Here is a 19,806-nt window from a genome sequence, read left to right as displayed (position 1 = left end):
TAGAACTTTAATCATTCTGTTGCTCTACCTTGGACCTTCTCCAATTCCTCCACATCTTTCTTGAAATGCAGTGCCCAGAACTGGACACAATGCTCTAATTGAGGCCTAAGAAGCATTGAGTAGAGCGAAAGAATGACTTCCGTATCTTGCCCTCAACACTCTTATTAGTGCATCCCAGAATCATGTTTGCATCACACTGTTGACTCATATTTAGCTTGTGGTCCACTATGACCCCTTAAATCCCTTTCCACAGTACTCCTTCCTAGACAGTTGCTTCCCATTTTGTATGTATGAACCTGATTGTTCCTTCCCAAGTGGAGTACTTTGCATTTGTCCTCAGACCATTTCTCCAGTTTGTCCAGATCATTTTGAATTCTGACTCTACACTCCAAAGCAGTTGCAACTCCTCCTTGCTTTGTATCATCCGCAAACTTAATAAGCGTATTCTCTATGCCAACATCTAAATCACTGGTTAATATCAATATTAATAGTAGCCCCATCTAAGGTGTATTTGCCTAATTTATTGATAAGAGGATCATGCAAGACCATATAAAATGACTTACTGAAGTCTAGGTATGCCACATCCACCGCTCTCTCTTATCAACAAGACTTGTTATCCTGTCAAAGAGAGCTATCAGATTAGTCTGGCATGATTTGTTCTTCACAAATCCATGCTTGCTGTTACTTATCACCTTTTCTTCTTCCAGATGTTTGCAGGTGAATTCCTTAATTACTGGCACAGAATTTAAACTGACTGGTCTCTAGGTTTCTGGGTTGTTCTTTTTTCCCACTTTTATAGCTGGGCACTATATTTGTCCATTTCCATTTTCTGGAATCTCGCCAGACTTGTAGGATTTTCAAAGATGATAGCTAAAGACTCCAATATCTCCTGCAGGGGTTTTACTCTTCAGTTAATCAATGCATCTCCTTGGTGAGTTTATAAAATAGATCACTTTGTTCTGTCAGGGTATGTCTACACAGCAGCCTTATTTTCAAATAAGCAAATCTGGAGTAACTATTCCAGAATACAGTAGACCCTTGATTTACATGAAGTTTCCATTTTTTATTTCCCTTCCCTTGAAACAGACTGGAATTTGACAAGCACACTAAGATTGTGTTATGATGTGCTCCATAAGGGATCCCTTTTTCCAAAAATACCCCTGTGATATGGTGAAGTGCAATGGAAGCAGGTCAAATAGCTGACTGCTAGGAACAGAAGAGTTTCTCACCATAGTGTGTCTGGTACAGAGAAAATGGAGCAACCTGAAAATAGATCAATACGATGCAGGTTGTTGTTGAGACAGGAAAAAGAGGTCAATTAGAGTGAGTATTAAAACACATTTATATTTTAATAGCTATAGTTATAATCTAAATCAAAATATTACATATTCTCGTTGGCTATGTCTAGATTGCTGATAACTGTCAGAAAAAGAAATGCAAATTGTGCAATCCATTTGCATATTTTCTGATGACAGTTCTGTAAGCAGAGGCTTTCTTGACAGTTGGCTCTTCCACACAGGGCCAAATGTGGGGGAAACCCCCTCTGCCAAGAAATCCCTCCTTCCTTTTGGAAAGAGGCAGACAGGGATCTTGGCAGAATGCTTCTGACATGGGAGACTTTTGTCTGAAGACCTCCGGGCTCCTGACTGAAGCCTGCTGTTTAGACATAGCCTTTGAGGATAACATCAAAATAGGTGATACCAACTATTTTAGCTGATTATAGCGGATTGTAAATATACTGAGCGGAAGTAATTACACTATTTCCTTTTGCTAAATTGAAGCAATCTACATTTATAGCAATTTTTAACTTTGGATCTAAGTGCTCTGTCATATGGCAATGGTAGGGGGTTGCCATAATGTATGGTTATAGGCTCCTGGAAGACACATACATATCTTTAACCATCTGTTGTTTTCCATGTATTAGTATCCAAACTGGGTTGATGCACATGATAACATGCCCCTAAACTCACAGGCAATAGAACTGAACTGTTTTGTTATTATTATTTGCTTTTATTTGTACTGGTGGTTGTGATGGGTCCTTCCTCTGCCCTGAAGTGTGGCACCTCCTTCTGGCCATTCTGGGGATTGGTTATAAGGTCAGTGCCCTTTAAATGGTCACACATTATTGTTTGGTCTCTCTCTTTCTGGTCTGCAGCCCCTCTCTTGCTCCAGGAAATGCAGCATCCTCTTCATGACTTGGCTCTCTGGCTGGGTCACCCCGCTTGCCACTCTTCCATGGTACAGTCGCTGTCACTCCCACAGTGACACGGGCAGTCTTCCAGTTCACTACCCAGCAGTGCCACTTTCCTGGCAGCTGTGAGGGGAATCCAGGCATAGGCACTGACTTCCCCTCTAGCCAGAAGGTGCTTGACCTCTCCCGGGCCCACCACACCTGCACCTACAACAGCAATCAAGATCTTTTCACTCCCCAACTTCGCTGTTTTCTGCTTGGGCTGCTCCTATTCCAGCAATACCCCCTCTTGGGGTTTGGCCAGCTCCTGTACTCCCTCCCACCAGTGAGCAGCTATGAGTACTTGTCTTGATGGCCCCCAAACACACTTTCCTTCACCCAGGGAGTAACTGCAGACCACCTCCCTCCTGCTCCCTCCCTGCTATCAGCTCCCTCTTCTGTTCCTGTGTAACCCACACACCCAGGTGTGGTTCGGTGTCCCATGGAGTGGCACCTCAACCACTTAAAGAGAGACAGAATGAGTCTCTTCTACAGCCTTAGCCAACAGCCAGCTGGCTCTTAGCTCAAACTGTGGAGGCTCCTGCACTAAGCTTCAGAGGTTCCAGATTCAAGCCTGCCTGTGGGCAGTTACACCTGCACTGGTGAGCATCCCTTAATTAGAGCTGTCCTCTCAGCTTTCAGCTTTAATTAACCCACCTGGCCTCCAGTAACATGTCTTGGGTGAGTGTGGGGTAGATCCCCATCACTGGGTAGCCCCTGGATGCTCCAGTCAGTAAAAGGGGTCCAGCTGTGAGAGGTGCTGAACACACACATAACACATTTTCAGATCCTTCCCCACTGAACTTTTGGCTTAAGTCTGTGATGAGACACAACAGGTAGATCCAACAAGCCGATGTGGGGAACACAAGGTAAGAGACAGACAATTATGACACACCAGCCACCACTGCCGAGTAGCTAATGTCCACACCAGTGCTTAATTTTTTGATTTAAAAAGGCTCAGTTGGTTCATAGAATCTGTAGAATCGTAGGGCTGAATGTGACTTCAGGAGGTCTTTGAGTCCAGCCCCCTGCCCAGAGTAGCACCAATCCTGACTAAATCATCCCATCCAGGACTTTGTCAAGCCAGGATTTATAATCGTCTAAGGATGGAAAATCCACCAGCTCGCTGGGTAATGCATCCCAGTGCTTCACCACCTTCCTGGTGAAATAATTTTTTATTTTTTTTTCTAACATCCAACCAAGACCTCGCTAACTGTACCTTGAGACCATTGCTCCTTGTTCTGCCCTATGCTCTGAGACCACAAATAAACTTTGAAAATACATGCATTACAAGCACTGATGTTTCCTTGGTGCCTTAAGTTGTGCTCAGGAAACTGTTTCCATTCACTTTCCCATTGTATGAAGCACAACAGTGGGCATGCCAGGATGCAGAGTGGCACAGCCATTGCCTTCATATTCAGTATGTGATCATTCACAGTGTTTAGTGTCCATATCTCCACTCCCACACTATTTCAAATGAACTGTTTTTCTAGTATTTTACTGTACAATGAAGGACAGTTTCTGTTCTTGTGAGGTTTCTCTTTTATAAACCCTTATTGATAATTCAGAGTGTTACTGTTACCAAAATGTGCCGAGACTGGGAAAGAATTCCCACAGATATCCTTGTAATCCACTCCATCTGACCACCATGGCTCTCACAAACCTAACACCAACACCGATTTGAACCGAAGCACAAATGGGAGACATTCCCTTCTCTCTCCCCTTCCCTATATAATAGGGCATAGCCTGAAAAATTTCTAATATGCATTTACAATTGGACTATTTTTGCCTATTAAAATGAACACAATGCCAGTGAAAAATGTCACATGTGTGTAAAGAGATCAGAATATCAGGCCGTGAAAATGGACATAATCCTGTACACTAAACATGACTCACAGCCCTATGCAGTGAGGACCATATTCCCTCCAAGTTCCACACGTGCAGCATCACTGAAGTCAGTGGAAATATGCCAAGGTGTAATTGAAGGAACTTTGACATCATGAGCCTGAATCTTCTTACATTCGTTCTATCCTGGTTGTAAAGCCACTGACATTCATGGAAGTATGCCTGATTTGTGATAGTGAATCAGGATCAAAAGTGATTGCTTCATATAATAATATTCATGATAAATTGATTTTAAAAAACCATGAAGATACTATTTCACAAAATAAAGCAATGGAAGTGAGAGGGGTTTCTGCAGCTCTGAAGCTATTGGCTGTTTACAAAGATTATAAATGCAGGCAAGTACTGTAACAACACCACATGAACTAATTGAGGTTAATGGATTTCCACTCCATACAGCTAAATACAGTGCCTTGCATGGTGACAAGTGTCAGAGGAGTAGCTGTATCTGCAAAAACAGTGAGAAGTCCTGTGGCACCTTACAAACTAACAGAGATTTTGGAGCATAAGCATTCGTGGGCAAAGGCCATCTCTGCTATATTGCATCTGACGAAGCAGACCTTTGCCGACAAAAGCTGATGCTCCAAAATATCTGTTAGTCTATAAGGTTCCCCCGAACTTCTCGTTGTTTTTACATGAAATAATTGTGAGTCTTTCTTTGTAATTCCTACCATTAGCTAACACACCTCTTTACCATCTTGCAAAAACACGACAGCAATAGTCACCCTGAATTTGATAAACCTTTGCGAAATTATTTCTTCAGCTCAATGGCTGGTGTAAATCATCCTAGTGCCTCTGATTTCAATATAATTGTGCTGGTGAGGATGGGAAATAATTTTTGATGGAAGAGAGGCCAGTCCCAAAATTTGAAAAGTGGTCAAGGGCCGCTTTTTTCCATCAAATCAGTGGAGGAGGTGTGGGGTCCAGGATGGAGGTTGGGTGCAGACAGGAGCTTCGGGGAAGGGATCTGTGTGCCAAAGGGGGTGTGGGGTCTGGGAGGAAGTTTGGGTGAAGGAGGGGGTTGCGACCAGAGGAAGAGGGGTGCAAGAGGGGCTACAGGGGTTTGATTTGTGACCTTGGGTGGAAGGGGGTTGTGATTTGGGGTGGGTAATTGGAATGCAGGTGCTTTGATGTGATGGGGTAAATAGGGGGGAAGAGGCTTTGGGTTGTGTGGGTACTGGGCAGGAGTGGGGGACAAATATTGGGTGGGAGGGCTGGGGTGCCAGAGACACGCTCTGGCTGAGAAACACTTACCTAGGTGTCTTCCTGCCATATTTCACCTGGCCCTGCTCTACTGCCAGCTATGGAGTTGCTTCTGATTTGCACACCCATATATGAGATCAGCATCAGGGTCACAGTCCCGAAATAACTTGCAGCCCAAGTGACAGTGAGAACTTACACATGTCAGATGCTCCAGAGCTTCACAATGTTTAGGGCTACAGCCTCAGCTGATGTAAATGGGCATAGCTGTTGGACTCTGCCTCTTTTAAAGAAAATTAGAGGCAAGGGGGTGTGCTATTGTCACTGATTAGCATTTGCATGCTTCATGGAAAAGTGGAAAGATTTAAATTACAAGTGGCAGGCAGCCTGGCACAGTGGAGTAGGGATTGTTGAACACACATCAGTCTACTATTGGCCTGCTTTCTCAACAGATATTATTATCTTTGCACAGGTGTTGCCAATGCAGTGTTTAGCGGCAGAAGTAGTGCGATATTTTACAGAACCAATGGGAAGATACGGAGAGACCTTACCAATATCGCATTTGGCTTTCGGACTAGGGATGCTGATGTGATACTGCTGTATGCTGAGAAGGAGCCCGAGTTCATTGCCATTAGCATTCAGAACACCAAGCTAGTGTTTCAACTGCAAAGTGGCAACAGCTTTTATGTGCTGACCCTAGCTAGTTCACAGCCTGTGAATGATGGGAAATGGCACCAAGTGATTCTCTCTATGACAGAACCCTTCTCCCAGTCGTCTAGATGGCAAATTGATATAGACAATAAAAAAGAAACTGCAACTAGTGCAGTTGCCACAGGAAGCCTCAACTTCCTAAGAGAAGAAACAGACATTTATGTGGCTGACAAAGCTTTTGATAATCTGGATGGCCTAAGGGGATGCATGAGCACCATAGAAATCAGCGGCATTTATCTCTCATACTTTGAAAATGATGATGGCCACACTAAAAAGCCTCAGGAGGAGCAGTTCTTCAAAATATCTGCAAATTCTGTTGTTACTGGCTGTTTGCAGTCAGACGCCTGCAGTTCAGATCCCTGTATGCATGATGGGATATGTGAAGACTTATATAGTTATTATCATTGTACATGTCCCAAAGGATGGACTGGCATGCACTGTGAAACCAACATTGATGAATGTTTTTCAAACCCCTGCATACATGGAAGCTGTTTGGATAGAGTTGCATCCTATGAGTGCCAATGTGAGTCTGGTTACACTGGGGTAAACTGTGAAGAGGATATAGACAACTGCCAGGGTCACTTGTGTGCAAACGGGGCAACTTGCATAGATGGAGTTAACACGTATTCCTGCCTGTGTGCTGGCAACTTCACAGGAAAATTGTGCAGGTATTCTAAATGAGAAAGCTTCCAAAGCTAAAGAAACTCCTGCTATCGGGGCTCATCTCTCAGATGGTTTCCAAGCTGTTTGAATTAAAATGAGAAAGCTCAAACCCTACATCAACCCCGGATTCATACCTAGGACATGCTTACATGATGGGTGCCAGAGCAGTACAGCCAGAACACCACAGTGCAGACACTGCCTAGAGCGAAGAAAGGGCTTTTCTTGTCACTGTAGGTACTCCCCCTCTCTCTCCATCAACAGAAGCATTCTGCTGTTAACGTAGCCAAATCGACACCAGTGATTATATAGGCATTTCTGCTACACTCAGGAGCGTGGGAATTTTTCACACCTCTGAGCCCCATAATTATGTCAGCCTAAATTTAAGCACAAACCAGAATTTAGGTTTTCTTGACAAAATTATTATTATTATTGTTAGGGAAGTGCATTTGAATTCTGTTGAACCTCAATATAATAGGCATATAGTGTTTTAGTTGAGTAAATCCAGATAACTCGTACTTTGCGTTTGTCTTTGGTAGGGCTGTCAATTAACTCATGTGAATGCCTGCAATTGTTGCAGGACAGAATCAATGCTACTTAAAGGCTTTATCATGCCTTAACTGACAGCTGGGGTTGCTGTGGGCTCCACAGCCACATGCATCTGGGGCTATTGGGTTTCCCACCTTAGCCAGGGTCTCGTTGCTGCAGGGCTGCCCCCAGCTGGGGTCCTGTGGCTGCAGGTCTGCTGTCAGGCTATGTGCCCCAGCTGGCTCCCAGCCATGGAGCTGTCCCTGGCCTGGAAAACCTTGGCAGCCCCACAGCTAGGAGCTGGGTAGAGTCTGGAGCCCCACCGGCATCCCCACACTTATGGGATTCAATCCAAGGGCAGCCCCAGCACTCTGGCCCCACATGGGGCCACTGTGGGATGCCAGTTGTCCTGCCTGTTGTCTCTTGTAGGCTCGCTGAGGGATGCCGGCACTCCAGCCCAGTGTCCCTCATGGGGCTGCCGGGGAATACTGGTGCTCCAGCCTGGTGCCTTGCCAGGGGCTGTCCCAGGAAGCTGTCACTCCAGCCCTGGTCCCCCATGGGGGCTGCCCTGGGAACCTGGTGCTACCAGTCCTCTGGGGGCGGGGGCGCTGCCAGAGGCAGTGGTTGCTATGGCCTGGTGAGCAATGCATGGCTGCTGGGGGGTCACTGCCTCCAGCCTGGCCTGGCTGCCCCCATGTGGGACTGCCAGCTGGTTTTCCTTCTGCCCTGTCTGTCTGGTGCATGTTCTGCGTGTGTATCTGTGTTGCTACACATTAGCCGTGTCTACACGTGCACGCTACTTCGAAGTAGTGGCACTAACTTCGAAATAGCGCCCGTCACGGCTACACACGCCGGGTGCTATTTCGAAGTTAACTTCGACGTTAGGCGGCGAGACGTCGAAGTCGCTAACCCCATGAGGGGATAGGAATAGCGCCCTACTTCGACGTTCAACGTCGAAGTAGGGACCGTGTAGTCGTTGCGCGTCCCGCAACTTCGAAATAGCGGGGTCCGCCATGGCGACCATCAGCTGAGGGGTTGAGAGACGCTCTCTCTTGAGCCCCTGCAGGGCTCTATGGTCACCGTGGGCAGCAGCCCTTACCCCAGGGCTTCTGGCTGCTGCTGCGGCAGCTGGGGATCCATGCTGCAGGCACAGGGTCTGCAACCAGTTGTCGGCTCTGTGTATTTTGTGTTGTTTAGTGCAACTGTTTCTGGGAGGGGCCCTTTAAGGGAGCGGCTTGCTGTTGAGTCTGCCCTGTGACCCTGTCTGCAGCTGTGCCTGGCACCCTTATTTCGATGTGTGCTACTTTGGCGTGTAGACGTTCCCTCGCAGCGCCTATTTCGATGTGGTGCCACGCAACGTCGAAGTTGAACATCGACGTTGCCAGCCCTGGAGGACGTGTAGACGTTATTCGTTGCTACATCGAAATAAGCTATTTCGATGTAGGCTTCACGTGTAGACGTAGCCATTGTGTGTTTGTGTCCGTGAGAGTCTATGTTGCTATAAACTTTGGCTGCGTCTACACAAGAGGCTTTTTCTGGTAAAACTGGGCTTTTGTCAGAAAAAAAACATGGCACATCGACGTACAAAATGTGCTTTGTTGTCACTCTGTTGACAAAACTCAGCACATCCCATGGCAGCGTTATACCTCTCCCCATTCAGGTATAATGCCTCTCTCAACAGTGTTCTGTTGATTAAAAAAGCCATGTAGATGCTCTGGGGCCCTTTTGCTGACAGACAGAACTTCCAGTTCACAGGGCAACCCTGTTTGCAGAGCTTGTGGTCAGCCATTCTGTCAAGAGAGGGCCAGACAGTCTGGCTGCTCTCAGTCAACAGAACGGATTGCTCGTTCAATCTGCTTTTATGTGTAGACACTATCTGTCGTGTTGCCAGGAAATCCCTTCCAACAGTGACTTCTGTCAACAGAGATTTCTTATGTAGGCCTACTGTATCTGCATTGTTACACAATGTGTTGTGTGTGTTTGTACTACTATATTCTGCATGTGTCTCCATGTTTGTGTTGCTACACACTGTGAGTGCATTTTCTGTGTTTGTTTGTGTTGCAGATAGTATTTTTGTTATTGTTTAACAGCATGATTCATTTTAATTGTGTGATTAATCATGCTTTTTTTAATCACTTGATAGCCCTAGTCTTTGGATAAAAATTTCAGAAGCATCCAAGGGATTTAGGAACATGAGTCCTAAACTGAACGGAACTTAGGCTCTCAGTTCACATAGACACTTCACAAATTTCCATCTCATTTTTTGAAAAAGCTTTTTTAGTGCCTTGGAAGCCAGTTATGGGGCCAAAATAATAAGAAATAGGTTTCCTCCAGAACTTCCACCACCCAGAATTGAAATGTAGTGAGGACACCAAAGATGGCTTTATTCCAGCCCCATACCTGGCTCCTTGAGATGACAGAAACTATCTGCAATGGGAGTTTTGCCTGAGTAAGGACTTTCAGGATTAGTCCAATAAACTTGAAGGCCAAGAAAATACTGGATGCCCTTTTGTTCTTAATTGGTACAGAGACTGGAACAGAATTATGGTCCACTGACTTCTATAGAGTGCCACAGATTTACATCAGCTGAGGGTCTAGCCATCTAATTTGGTTTAAAATTCAAACAGACTTGGAAGCTATGTATTTTGAGCCATTAGTAAATTTTGATTTTGCATTTGACACACTATAGGCTACGTCTACACATGAAGCCTACATCGAAATAGCTTATTTCGATGTAGCGACATCGAAATAGGCTATTTTGATGAATAACGTCTACACGTCCTCCAGGGCTGGCAACGTCGATGTTCAACTTTGACGTTGCGCAGCCCAACATCGAAATAGGCGCAGCGAGGGAACGTCTACACGCCAAAGTAGCACACATCGAAATAGGGATGCCAGGCACAGCTGCAGACAAGGTCACAGGGCGGACTAGCGCTTCCGGGGCAACAGCTAGCCACTCCCTTAAAGGGCCCCTCCCAGACACACTCAGCCTGCGCAGCACGCGGTCTGAGGAGCCATAGGCACACAGACCCTGGGCGACGCAGTCATGGACCCCCAGCAGCAGCAGCAGCAGCAGCAGCAGCAGCAGCAGCAGCAGCCAGAGGTCCACCCAGCCCTCCCGGCAGGAGCAGGGCTTGCCCTGCTCCATGCCATGAGGGAGGCAGCTGAGCACCACCTTGCTACACCGGAGGAGGAGCTGCCCACAGGGCAGCAGGGCTCAACCCCCAACCCTGCAGCACCCCGTCCCCACCCCCGCCTCACATGCCGGCGGCTGTGGAGCTACCCCACCAGCACCGACTGGTGGGAGCGGCTGGTGCTTGGGGAGTGCGACGACGACCGCTGGCTCAGGAACTTCAGAATGAGCCGGCAGACATTTATGGAGATGTGCCAGTGGCTCACCCCCGCACTCAGGCACCAGGACACCGCCATGCAGCATGCCCTCCCAGTGGAGAAACAGGTCAGCATCGCTGTCTGGAAGCTGGCCACTCCCGACAGCTACCGATCCATGGGGCAGCAGTTTGGTGTCGGCAAGGCCACCGTCGGGGCTGTCCTCATGGAGGTAAGAGAACCCACGGGGGGAGGGCAGGGCAGGGGAGGGGGGCCCGGGCAGAGGAGGGCAGGGGAGGGGAGGCCAGGGCAGGGCAGAGGAGGGGAGGGGAGGGGAGGGGAGGGCGGGGGAGGCCAGGGCAGGGCAGAGGAGGGCAGGGCAGGGCCACGCACACCCTGCTCACCCCTCATTGGTGCTGTCCCATGTGCTTTCCCTGCAGGTTGTACGTGCCATCAACGCCATGCTCCTGCACAGGCTCATGAGGCTGGGGGACCCAGATGCCACCATCGCGGCCTTTGCCAACCTGGGCTTCCCCAAATGCTTCGGGGCTCTGGATGGGACTCACATCCCCATCCGCACCCCGCATCACAGTGGAGGACGATACCTGAATCGCAAGGGCTACCATTCTGTGGTCCTCCAGGCCTTGGTGGACAGCCGGGGACGTTTCCAGGACATTTATGTGGGCTGGCCTGGCAGCACCCACGACACCCGGGTTTTCCGGAACTCGGGCCTGTGCCGCCGGCTGGAGGCGGGGACCTACATCCCCCAGCGGGAGATCCCTCTGCGGGACACCACCATGCCCCTCTGCATCATCGCAGATGCGGCATACCCCCTCCGGCCCTGGCTCATGCACCCGTACACGGGCCATCTCTCCGCTAGCCAGGAGCGCCTCAACGAGCGCCTGAACCACGCGCGCCAGGTGGTGGAGCGCTCATTTGGCCGCCTGAAAGGACGCTGGAGATGTCTCCTGACCCACCTGGATGCGGGCCCCAACAACATTCCCGTGATTGTGGGTGCCTGCTGTGCCCTGCACAATTTGGTGGAGAGCAAGGGGGAGGCCTTTTTCCAGGGCTGGGCTGTGGAGGCCGGCAGGGCCGACGTGCAGCCACCCGCTGCCCCCAGTCGGCAGGTGGACCCCGAAGGGACTCTGGTCTGGGAGGCCCTGCTGGCCCACTTCAATGATGAGGCTGCGGGGTGAACTCTGCCAGGCCCCCCACTGCCCGCCCCTTCCTCCACCACACTCCTGCCCCAACGCCCACACCATGGAGCACCCAACCGCACCCCCCCGACACTTTTCCTGGACAAATGACAGCACGCACTTGTGGCTGAACTTAAACTGCTTTTTCTTTGAGAACTTTTTTTTTAACTATAAATATATAAAACAAGAACAAACTATATACAACGTGTGGAACCAAAGTAATATGTACAAATAAAACAATAGTAAGAAAAAAGTGTGCTCATTAATAAAAAGAAAACCAGGGAGGATAAAGGGGAGAACTATTTACATGGGGGGGATGGGGCAAATGGGGGGCACAAAATAATAAGTTCAAACTATATACAAGGGGGGGGGGCCACGTCCCGGGCCCCTCGCCCCTAAAGTCTGGCACTGGGCATGGGCAGCCGGAAGCCCCGCCGCGGCCGCAGCCCTGTCTGGGGCTGGCTGGGGGCGGGCCGGACCGGAAGATATGCCCGGTGAGTCTCAGCTGGCTCCAGGGGTCCCTCGGCGCTCCGGCCCTCGGCGGTGGGTGGCGGGGCGACAGCGGACAGGACGGCGACGGGCGGAGCAGCTGGTGGTGCGGCGGGTGGAGCAGGCACGTCGGGTGCTGCAGCGGCCGGCGCGGCATTGGGGGCCAGGTAGTCCACCAGGCGGTTGAAAGTCTCCATGTAGGCCCCCCATGCCTCTTGGCGCCAGGCCAGCGCCCGCTCCTGCAGCTGCAGGTGCTGCTCCACGACCTCCAGCTGCCGACGGTGGATGACCAGCAGCTGGGGGTCCGTCGCCGTCGGCTGTTGGTGGCGCAGGGTCCGCCGTCTAGCCCACTGTGGGGCCGGTCGGTCCTCGGCCGAGGGGCTTGCCTGGACCGATGGCCCTGGAGGGCTCTCCAGGAACACCGATGCCTCGCCGGCGCTCTCTTCCGGTCCTTCTGATGGTGCAGGTGCGGGACACAGGAGAGGAGGGGGGGAAGAAGAATGGAGACAGGTGTTAGTGTGGGACCCAAGCCATGGCCTTTGTCCCCCCAGCCCTGTGCTACAGGTTCCCCATCCCCGTCCCCGGGAGATGCTGCTGTGATGGATGGGGTTCAGGGGTCCCCCTGCCCTGCACCCCGTCCCCTGGTGGGAGCAACTCTCACTTCACTCCGCAGGGTCTGACAGCAGGAGAGGTTTCTTAGGCCACAGATGCCCAGTTTCTCCCAGGAGTGACAGCACCAGCTGTCGGAAGAGACAGTCCTTCCAACCCGTCCTGGGGAGAAGACCCCAAGGGGTGCCCCTCTGGGATGTAGCTTTCCCCCTCCTCAGGCTGGCTGCCTTCCAGCTCTCCCTTCCCCTAGCCTCTACCTGTGGCCCCCGCACTCCCTCCCCAATTCCAAGCCAGCTCGGCTCCTCCCTCCTCTTTGTTCAGGGCAGAGGTGTCACCTGCCAGCTGTAGCCCCAGGATCATCCTTTGCCCCTGGGAGCTATTCGGCTCTTGTTGCTCATATCTAGCCTGAGTCTCCCTTTTGCACTCCCACCACTCCATCACATGCTGCTGCTGCTGCTGCTGCTGTTGCTGCCGCTGCTGCGGGGTGTCCCACCCCCTCCTCCCGGGGGCCCCTCGAGGTTCCGCTCCCCCCTGCCCCGGGGATGGGGCATGGCACTGTCATGTGGGGTGGTGGGGGCAGGGGCTGATGCACTGCTGTGAGGGACATGGCCCTGCTGTCCTTGGGGCCATGGCCATGTGAGCATGTGGGGGGCCCTGGACACATATCTATTACCCCCCGCCCCTCAAGCCCAGGGGTGTACACCGGAGGGGGGTACATACCTGTCGGTCCGCTCCCACGGTCTGGAGATCCCCGGGGGGCGGAGGCCCGGCTGCTGCTCCGGGATGGCAGGAGGAGGATCTGCAGCCCGGATTCTGCGGAGGAGGAGCCCCCCTCCTCCTCCTCCTCCTCCTCCTGCCGCGATGTCCCGGGGGTGGGCTCCGGGGGGGGCCCCCAGGGTGCGGGGCTTACCTCCGGGGCGGACTCCGGCTGCAGGGCCTGCTGGGGCTCATCAGCCGAAGTATCAAGGGTGGCTGGAGGGGAGGAGGTGTGCCGGGGGCCCAGGATGTCCCTGAGCTCCCTGTAAAAGGGGCAAGTGACGGGGGCGGCCCCAGATCGGCTGGCCGAATCCCGGGCCCGGGAGTAACCCTGCCGCAGCTCCTTCACCTTACTCCTGACGTGATCAGGAGTGCGGGCAGGGTGACCCCTGGGCAGCCAGGCCGTCGGCCAGCCGAGCGAATGCATCCGCGTTCCACCTCTTGCTCCCCATTACCTGGAGCACCTCCTCCTCGCTCAAGAGCCCCAGCAGGTCCCGCAGCTCAGCCTCCATCCAGGAGGGGCCCCGCTGCCGCTTGCCAGCCTGGCTGCCCGCCTGGCTGGGCTGGCTGCCCTGGCTCCCCTTGGGGGGGGGGGTCCCCTGGGGGGGCTGGGGGGGCTGCCGGGCAGTCATCGCAGCTGGGTGGGTGTCTGTGCTGGCTGAGGAACGTGCAGGCTGGCCGCGTGTCTGGGCTGCCGCCTGCACATTCCCTCAGCTTCCTGCACAGGAAGGGAGGGGGAGGGGACCTTTAAGGGGCCGCTCCATGCAGCCACCATTGAGCTGAGGGGCTGGAGAGAGCGTCTCTCAACTCCTCAGCTGATGGCCGCCATGGAGGACCCCGCAATTTCGATGTTGCGGGACGCGCAACGACTACACGGTCCCTACTTCGACGTTGAACGTCGAAGTAGGGCGCTATTCCTATCTCCTCATGGGGTTAGCGACTTCGACGTCTCGCCGCCTAACGTCGAAGTTAACTTCGAAATAGCGCCCGACGCGTGTAGCCGTGATGGGCGCTATTTCAAAGTTAGTGCCGCTACTTCGAAGTAGCGTGCACGTGTAGACACGGCTTATGCCTTGTATCCAGATTCTTTCAGATAAACTCTAGGGTAAGATAAATTGCCACCAAAAAGCTCCAAGACACTTTCCTAAATGAAAAAATATTTGGTCCGTTGTTTGCCTCATAGCAAATTATTAAATCAGTATTATTGGAGCTAAGCAAAGCAAGTAGAGTTAATGTGAAATTATGTTTTGAAGTTCTTTACTGCTAGATATCAGACTTCAACTACTGCTTTCCTTCCTTTGTAGACATCCCATTTAGTAACAAGTTTGCTCTGTTCTTTATTTGACTTACTGTCCAGACAGCAGAAAAGATAGTAAGTATGCCATATAGCAATTGTACAGCTGCATACAGCTCTGGAGTGTTTCTCCCTGCGAGAAAACTGAGCAGCACTTAGATGTCTCTGTATGAATTGCATCCTTCTGCAGCTTCACATCTGAGTGCTAATTTACAACCAGACAGTGCCACCCTTTTTCACATTGTATCTTCCCTCAGGAACCACTGAAGTGGATAGGTACATTTGTGTAGTAAAGTACAGCTGATTGTGAGCCCAATGCTATTAGAATCTGACCTTTATTAAAACAATTATTCTGAAAAACAGAAATCCTAAACACATACAACTGAAAGAGACTCACATTTTAATACAGTGTTAAATAAATGAAACAGGGAAAATTAGGTTTTACCTGAAATAAAGAAATATTAATTGCTGTTGTTGCCTGTTATTTACCTAGGCGCACCAAGCTACCTTTCACAGTGTGTGGGAATGAGAAGAGAAATCTCACTTGTTACAACTATGGCAACTGCACTGAGCTCAAAGGTGAGCTGAGATGTGTGTGCCTGCCAGGCTTCAGTGGAGAACGGTGAGACACTTTCTGTACACTTTCCCTCCCTTATTGTAGGAATATTGCATCATCTGTCTCGAATATGAATTCCACAATGGCCCCAGTGTGGACAGTCAGAATGAGTGAAGGAAATGATGCCTCACCTGTTGCAGACTTTCCACAGCAGTGACAGAGCTCTGGCTACTCAAAATGAACAATCAGAGCTGGGCAAAATATTTCTGATTCATGTTATTTGCCAAAAATTCAGCTTCAGGTCAACTGAAATTATTTCTGAAACTGTTTGTTTGGATATTTTTAAAAAGAAGCATTCCCATTTTTTGTTTTGAAACGCCATTGATTTTTGAAATTTGCCTAATTTTTATGTTTTACAAAGGGTTCAAAAAAACTCAGAAAGGAACAACATGTCTGGGGTTGAACAAAATAATTTGCTTGAGACAAAACATTTTTCCCCAATTTGTGGTTTCAGCTAGTGAATGAAAAATCAGTTATTTGCTCAACTTAATCCTCTGTTTGCTAAATATGATTTTTAGGGCTTAAAAGCAAGGCAATTTGACTTCTACAAAAGTACAGTCAATGGGTCACATTCAGCTGTGGTGTAACACCAATTACTTCAACTGGGGATGAATTTGCTTTTTTTCTTACCTAACATACTGGTCACAGCTCCCTCTTAACACAAAGAGCACCTGTCTGACAGCTTTATGGAGATGTGCAAGGAGGATCGATGCTCCATCTCCAGATGTATTAACAAGCTGTTACAGAGGGGTCCAGGCTGTGTAAGTACAGCACTCATCACAGATCACTCAATTCCCTTAACCCTCTTGTAGAATTATTAAAAGTGGGAACTCACCAGAAGTGCCTCCCTGTCATCAGGGTCTGGCTGCGAAATGTCCTGGGATGAGGGGATGAGATCCAATGTTACAAAAAGCTCCTGACTTTTGGTGAGATCAGCTGCTCTATTTGCATATATATGTCTGCACTTCTTTTGCTGCTCCACAGCTTTCCCAACATAGATTCATCCCCACCACACAGCAATGAGGTCCTGGATCTCCTGTATGCTCCATGCTGAAGCTCATCTGCAACCCTGTGAATTCATTGCCAGATGTGCTGCTGAGGTGTGCTGCTTGATCTGCTGGCCAAACAGGAAGTGACATTCAAGTTTTCCTAAGCTGTTTCCTGCACACCTGAGCTGTGTCTACATGTGCACGCTACTTCGAAGTAGCGGCACTAACTTCGAAATAGCGCCCGTCGCGGCTACACGCGTCGGGCGCTATTTCGAAGTTAACTTCGACGTTAGGCGGCGAGATGTCGAAGTCGCTAAACCCATGAGGGGATCGGAATAGCGCCCTACTTCGACGTTCAACATCGAAGTAGGGACAGTGTAGCCGATCCGCATCCCGCAACGTCGAAAATGCCGGGTCCTCCATGGTGGCCATCAGCTGGGGGGTTGAGAGACGCTCTCTCCAGCCCCTCAGCTCACTGGTGGCCGCGTGGAGCAGCCCCTTAAAGGTCCCCTCCCCGTCCCTTCCTGTGCAGGAAGCTGAGGCAACGTGCAGGCTCCTGCCTGCATACGCGGCGAGCCTGCACAGCCCTCAGCCAGACAGCCAGTGGCAATGGCGATCCAGCAGCCCCCCCAGCGCCCCCAGGGGACCCCCCCCCAAGGGGAGCCAGGGCAGCCAGCCCAGCCAGAAGACCTGCCAGTCTGGGAAGCAGCAGCGGGGCCCCTCCTGGATGGAGGCCGAGCTGCGGGACCTGCTGGGGCTCTTGAGCGAGGAGGAGGTGCTCCAGGTAATGGGGAGCAAGAGGCGGAACGCGGATGCGTTCGCTCGGCTGGCCGACGGCCTGGCTGCCCGGGGTCACCCTGCCCGCACTCCGGACCATGTCCAGAGTAAGGTGAAGGAGCTGCGGCAGGGTTATGCCCGGGCCCGGGATGCGGCCAGCCGATCTGGGGCCGCCCCCGTCACTTGCCCCTTTTACAGGGAGCTCAGGGACATCCTGGGCTCCCGGCACACCTCCTCCCCTCCGGCCACCCTTGACACCTCGGCTGACGAGGCCCAGCAGGCCCTGCAGCCGGAGTCCGACCCGGAGGCAAGCCCCGCACCCCGGGGGCCCCCCCCGGAGCCCACCCCCGGGACATCGCGGCAGGAGGAGGAGGAGGAGGAGGAGAAGGGGGGATTCTCCTCCGCAGAATCCAGCCTGCAGATCCTCCTCCTGCCATCCCGGAGCAGCAGCAGGGCCTCCGAACCCCGGGGATCTCCGGACCGTGGGAGTGGACCCACAGGTAGGTACCCCTCTCTGGTGGACACCCCTGGCTTGAGGGGCGGGGGTAACAGGGATGTGTCCAGGGCCCCCCACACGCTCACATGGCCATGGCCCCAAGGACACCAGGGCCATGGCCCTCACAGCACTGCAGCCATCAGCCCCTGCCCCCCCCACCCTGCATGACAGTGCCATGCCCCATCCCTGGGCCAGGGGGGAGCAGAACCTTGAGGGGCCCCCGGGAGGAGGGGGTGGGACACCCCGCAGCAGCAGCAGCATGTGATGGAGTGGTGGGAGTGCCAAAGGGAGACTCAGGCTACATATGAGCCACAAGAGCCGAGGAGCTCCCAGGGCCAAAGGAGGATCCTGGCGCTACAGCTGGCAGGTCACACCTCTGCCCTGAACAAACAGGAGAGAGGAGCCGAGCTGGCTTGGAATTGGGGAGCGAGTGCGGGGGCCACAGGTAGAGGCTAGGGGAAGGGAGAGCTGGTAGGCAGCCAGCCAGAGGAGGGGGAAAGCTGCATCCCAGAGGGGCCCCCCTTGGGGTCTTCTCCCCACAACGGGTTGGAAGGACTGTCTCTTCCGACAGCTGGTGCTGTCACTCCTGGGAGAAACTGGGCATCTGTGGCCTAAGAAACCTCTCCTGCTCTCAGACCCTGCGGGGTGAAGTGAGAGTCGCTCCCACCAGGGGACGGGGTGCAGGGCAGGGGGACCCCTGAACCCCATCCATCACAGCAGCATCTCCCGGGGACGGGGATGGGGAACCTGCAGCACAGGGCGGGGGGGACAAAGGCCATGGCTCGGGGCCCACACTAACGCCTGTCTCCATTCTTCTTCCCCCCGTCCTCTCCTGTGTCCTGCACCTGCACCTGCACCATCCAAAGGACCGGAAGAGAGCGCCGGCGAGGCTTCAGTTGTCCCGGAGAGCTCTCCGGGACCATCGCTCCAGGGCAGCCCCTCGGCCGAGGAACGACCGGCCCCGCGGAGGGCAAGACGGCGGACCCCGCGCCTACTACCGGTGGCGGCGATGGAACCCCAGCTGCTGGCCATCCTCCGCCGGCAGCTGGAGGTCTCGGAGCAGCACCTCCAGCTGCAGAAGCGGGCGCTGGCCTGGCACCAGGAGGCATGGGGGGCCTATATGCAGACATTTAACCAGCTGGTTGATTACCTGGCCCCCCCATGCTGCGCCGGCCGAGCCACCGCCCGCCACGCCCGCTCCTGCAGCCCCACCACCAGCTGCTCCAGTCGTCACCGGGCCGTCCGCCGTCACCCCACCACCCAACCGCGAGGGCCACAGCGCCGAGGGACCCCTGGAGCCACCTGAGACTCGCCGGCGCCGATACCTTCCTGTGCAACCCGCTCCCACCCAGCCGCGGACCAGACTGCAGGCACGGCGGGGCTCCCGGCCGGGCACGCCCAGTGCTGGGCTCTAGGGGCAAGGGGCCCGGGACGTGGGCCCCCCCTTGTTGTATATAGTTTGACTGTTTGTTTTTGGTGCCCCCGTTTGCCCCGTCCCCCCCATGTAAATAGTTCTCCCCATTCTCCTCCCTGCTTTTCTTTTTTGTTGATGGCGCACACTTCTTTGCTTTGTTGTTGTATTGTTTTATTTGTGCACATCTGGCTTTGGTTGAATGTTTGTCCCTCCTTTTTGGTTTGTGTTTCACATATTTATTTATTTACATACAAAAAAAAAAGTTTCGTAAAGACGAAAAAAAAGTTTACGTTCACCCACAAGTTCGTGCTGTCATTTGTCCAGGACAAGTGGGGGGGGGCGGTGGGGTGCTCCATGGTGTGGGCGTTGGGGCAGGAGTGTGGGGGAGGAAGGGGTGGGCAGTAGGGGGCCTGGGCAGAGTTCACCCCGCGGCCTGTTGGTCGAAGTGGGCCCGCAGGGCCTCCCAGACCCGGGTCCCCTCTGGGTCCACCTGCCGACTGAGGGCAGCAGGTGGCTGCACGTGTGCCCTGCCGGCCTCCGCGGCCCAGCCCTGCAGAAAGGTCTCCCCCTTGTTCTCCACGAGGTTGTGCAGGGTGCAGCAGGCACCCA

General features: G+C 52.5%; 1 protein-coding gene across 1 annotated transcript in view; it reads left to right on the top strand.

Annotated features, from left to right (window-relative positions):
• CRB1 (crumbs cell polarity complex component 1) overlaps positions 1-19,806 on the top strand; it is a 156,503-nt gene that overhangs the window by 91,693 nt on the left and 45,004 nt on the right. The window contains exons 9-10 of the mRNA XM_075003295.1: positions 5,805-6,711; positions 15,399-15,527. Coding sequence (XP_074859396.1) covers positions 5,805-6,711; positions 15,399-15,527 — 1,036 coding nt within the window. The remainder of the gene's footprint in view (positions 1-5,804; positions 6,712-15,398; positions 15,528-19,806) is intronic.

Source organism: Carettochelys insculpta, chromosome 9 (assembly GCF_033958435.1).
Source record: "Carettochelys insculpta isolate YL-2023 chromosome 9, ASM3395843v1, whole genome shotgun sequence".
Taxonomy (NCBI): Eukaryota; Metazoa; Chordata; order Testudines; family Carettochelyidae; genus Carettochelys; species Carettochelys insculpta.
The sequence above is the reverse complement of the archived record's forward strand: the minus strand, read 5'-3'. Positions and strand labels throughout refer to the sequence as shown.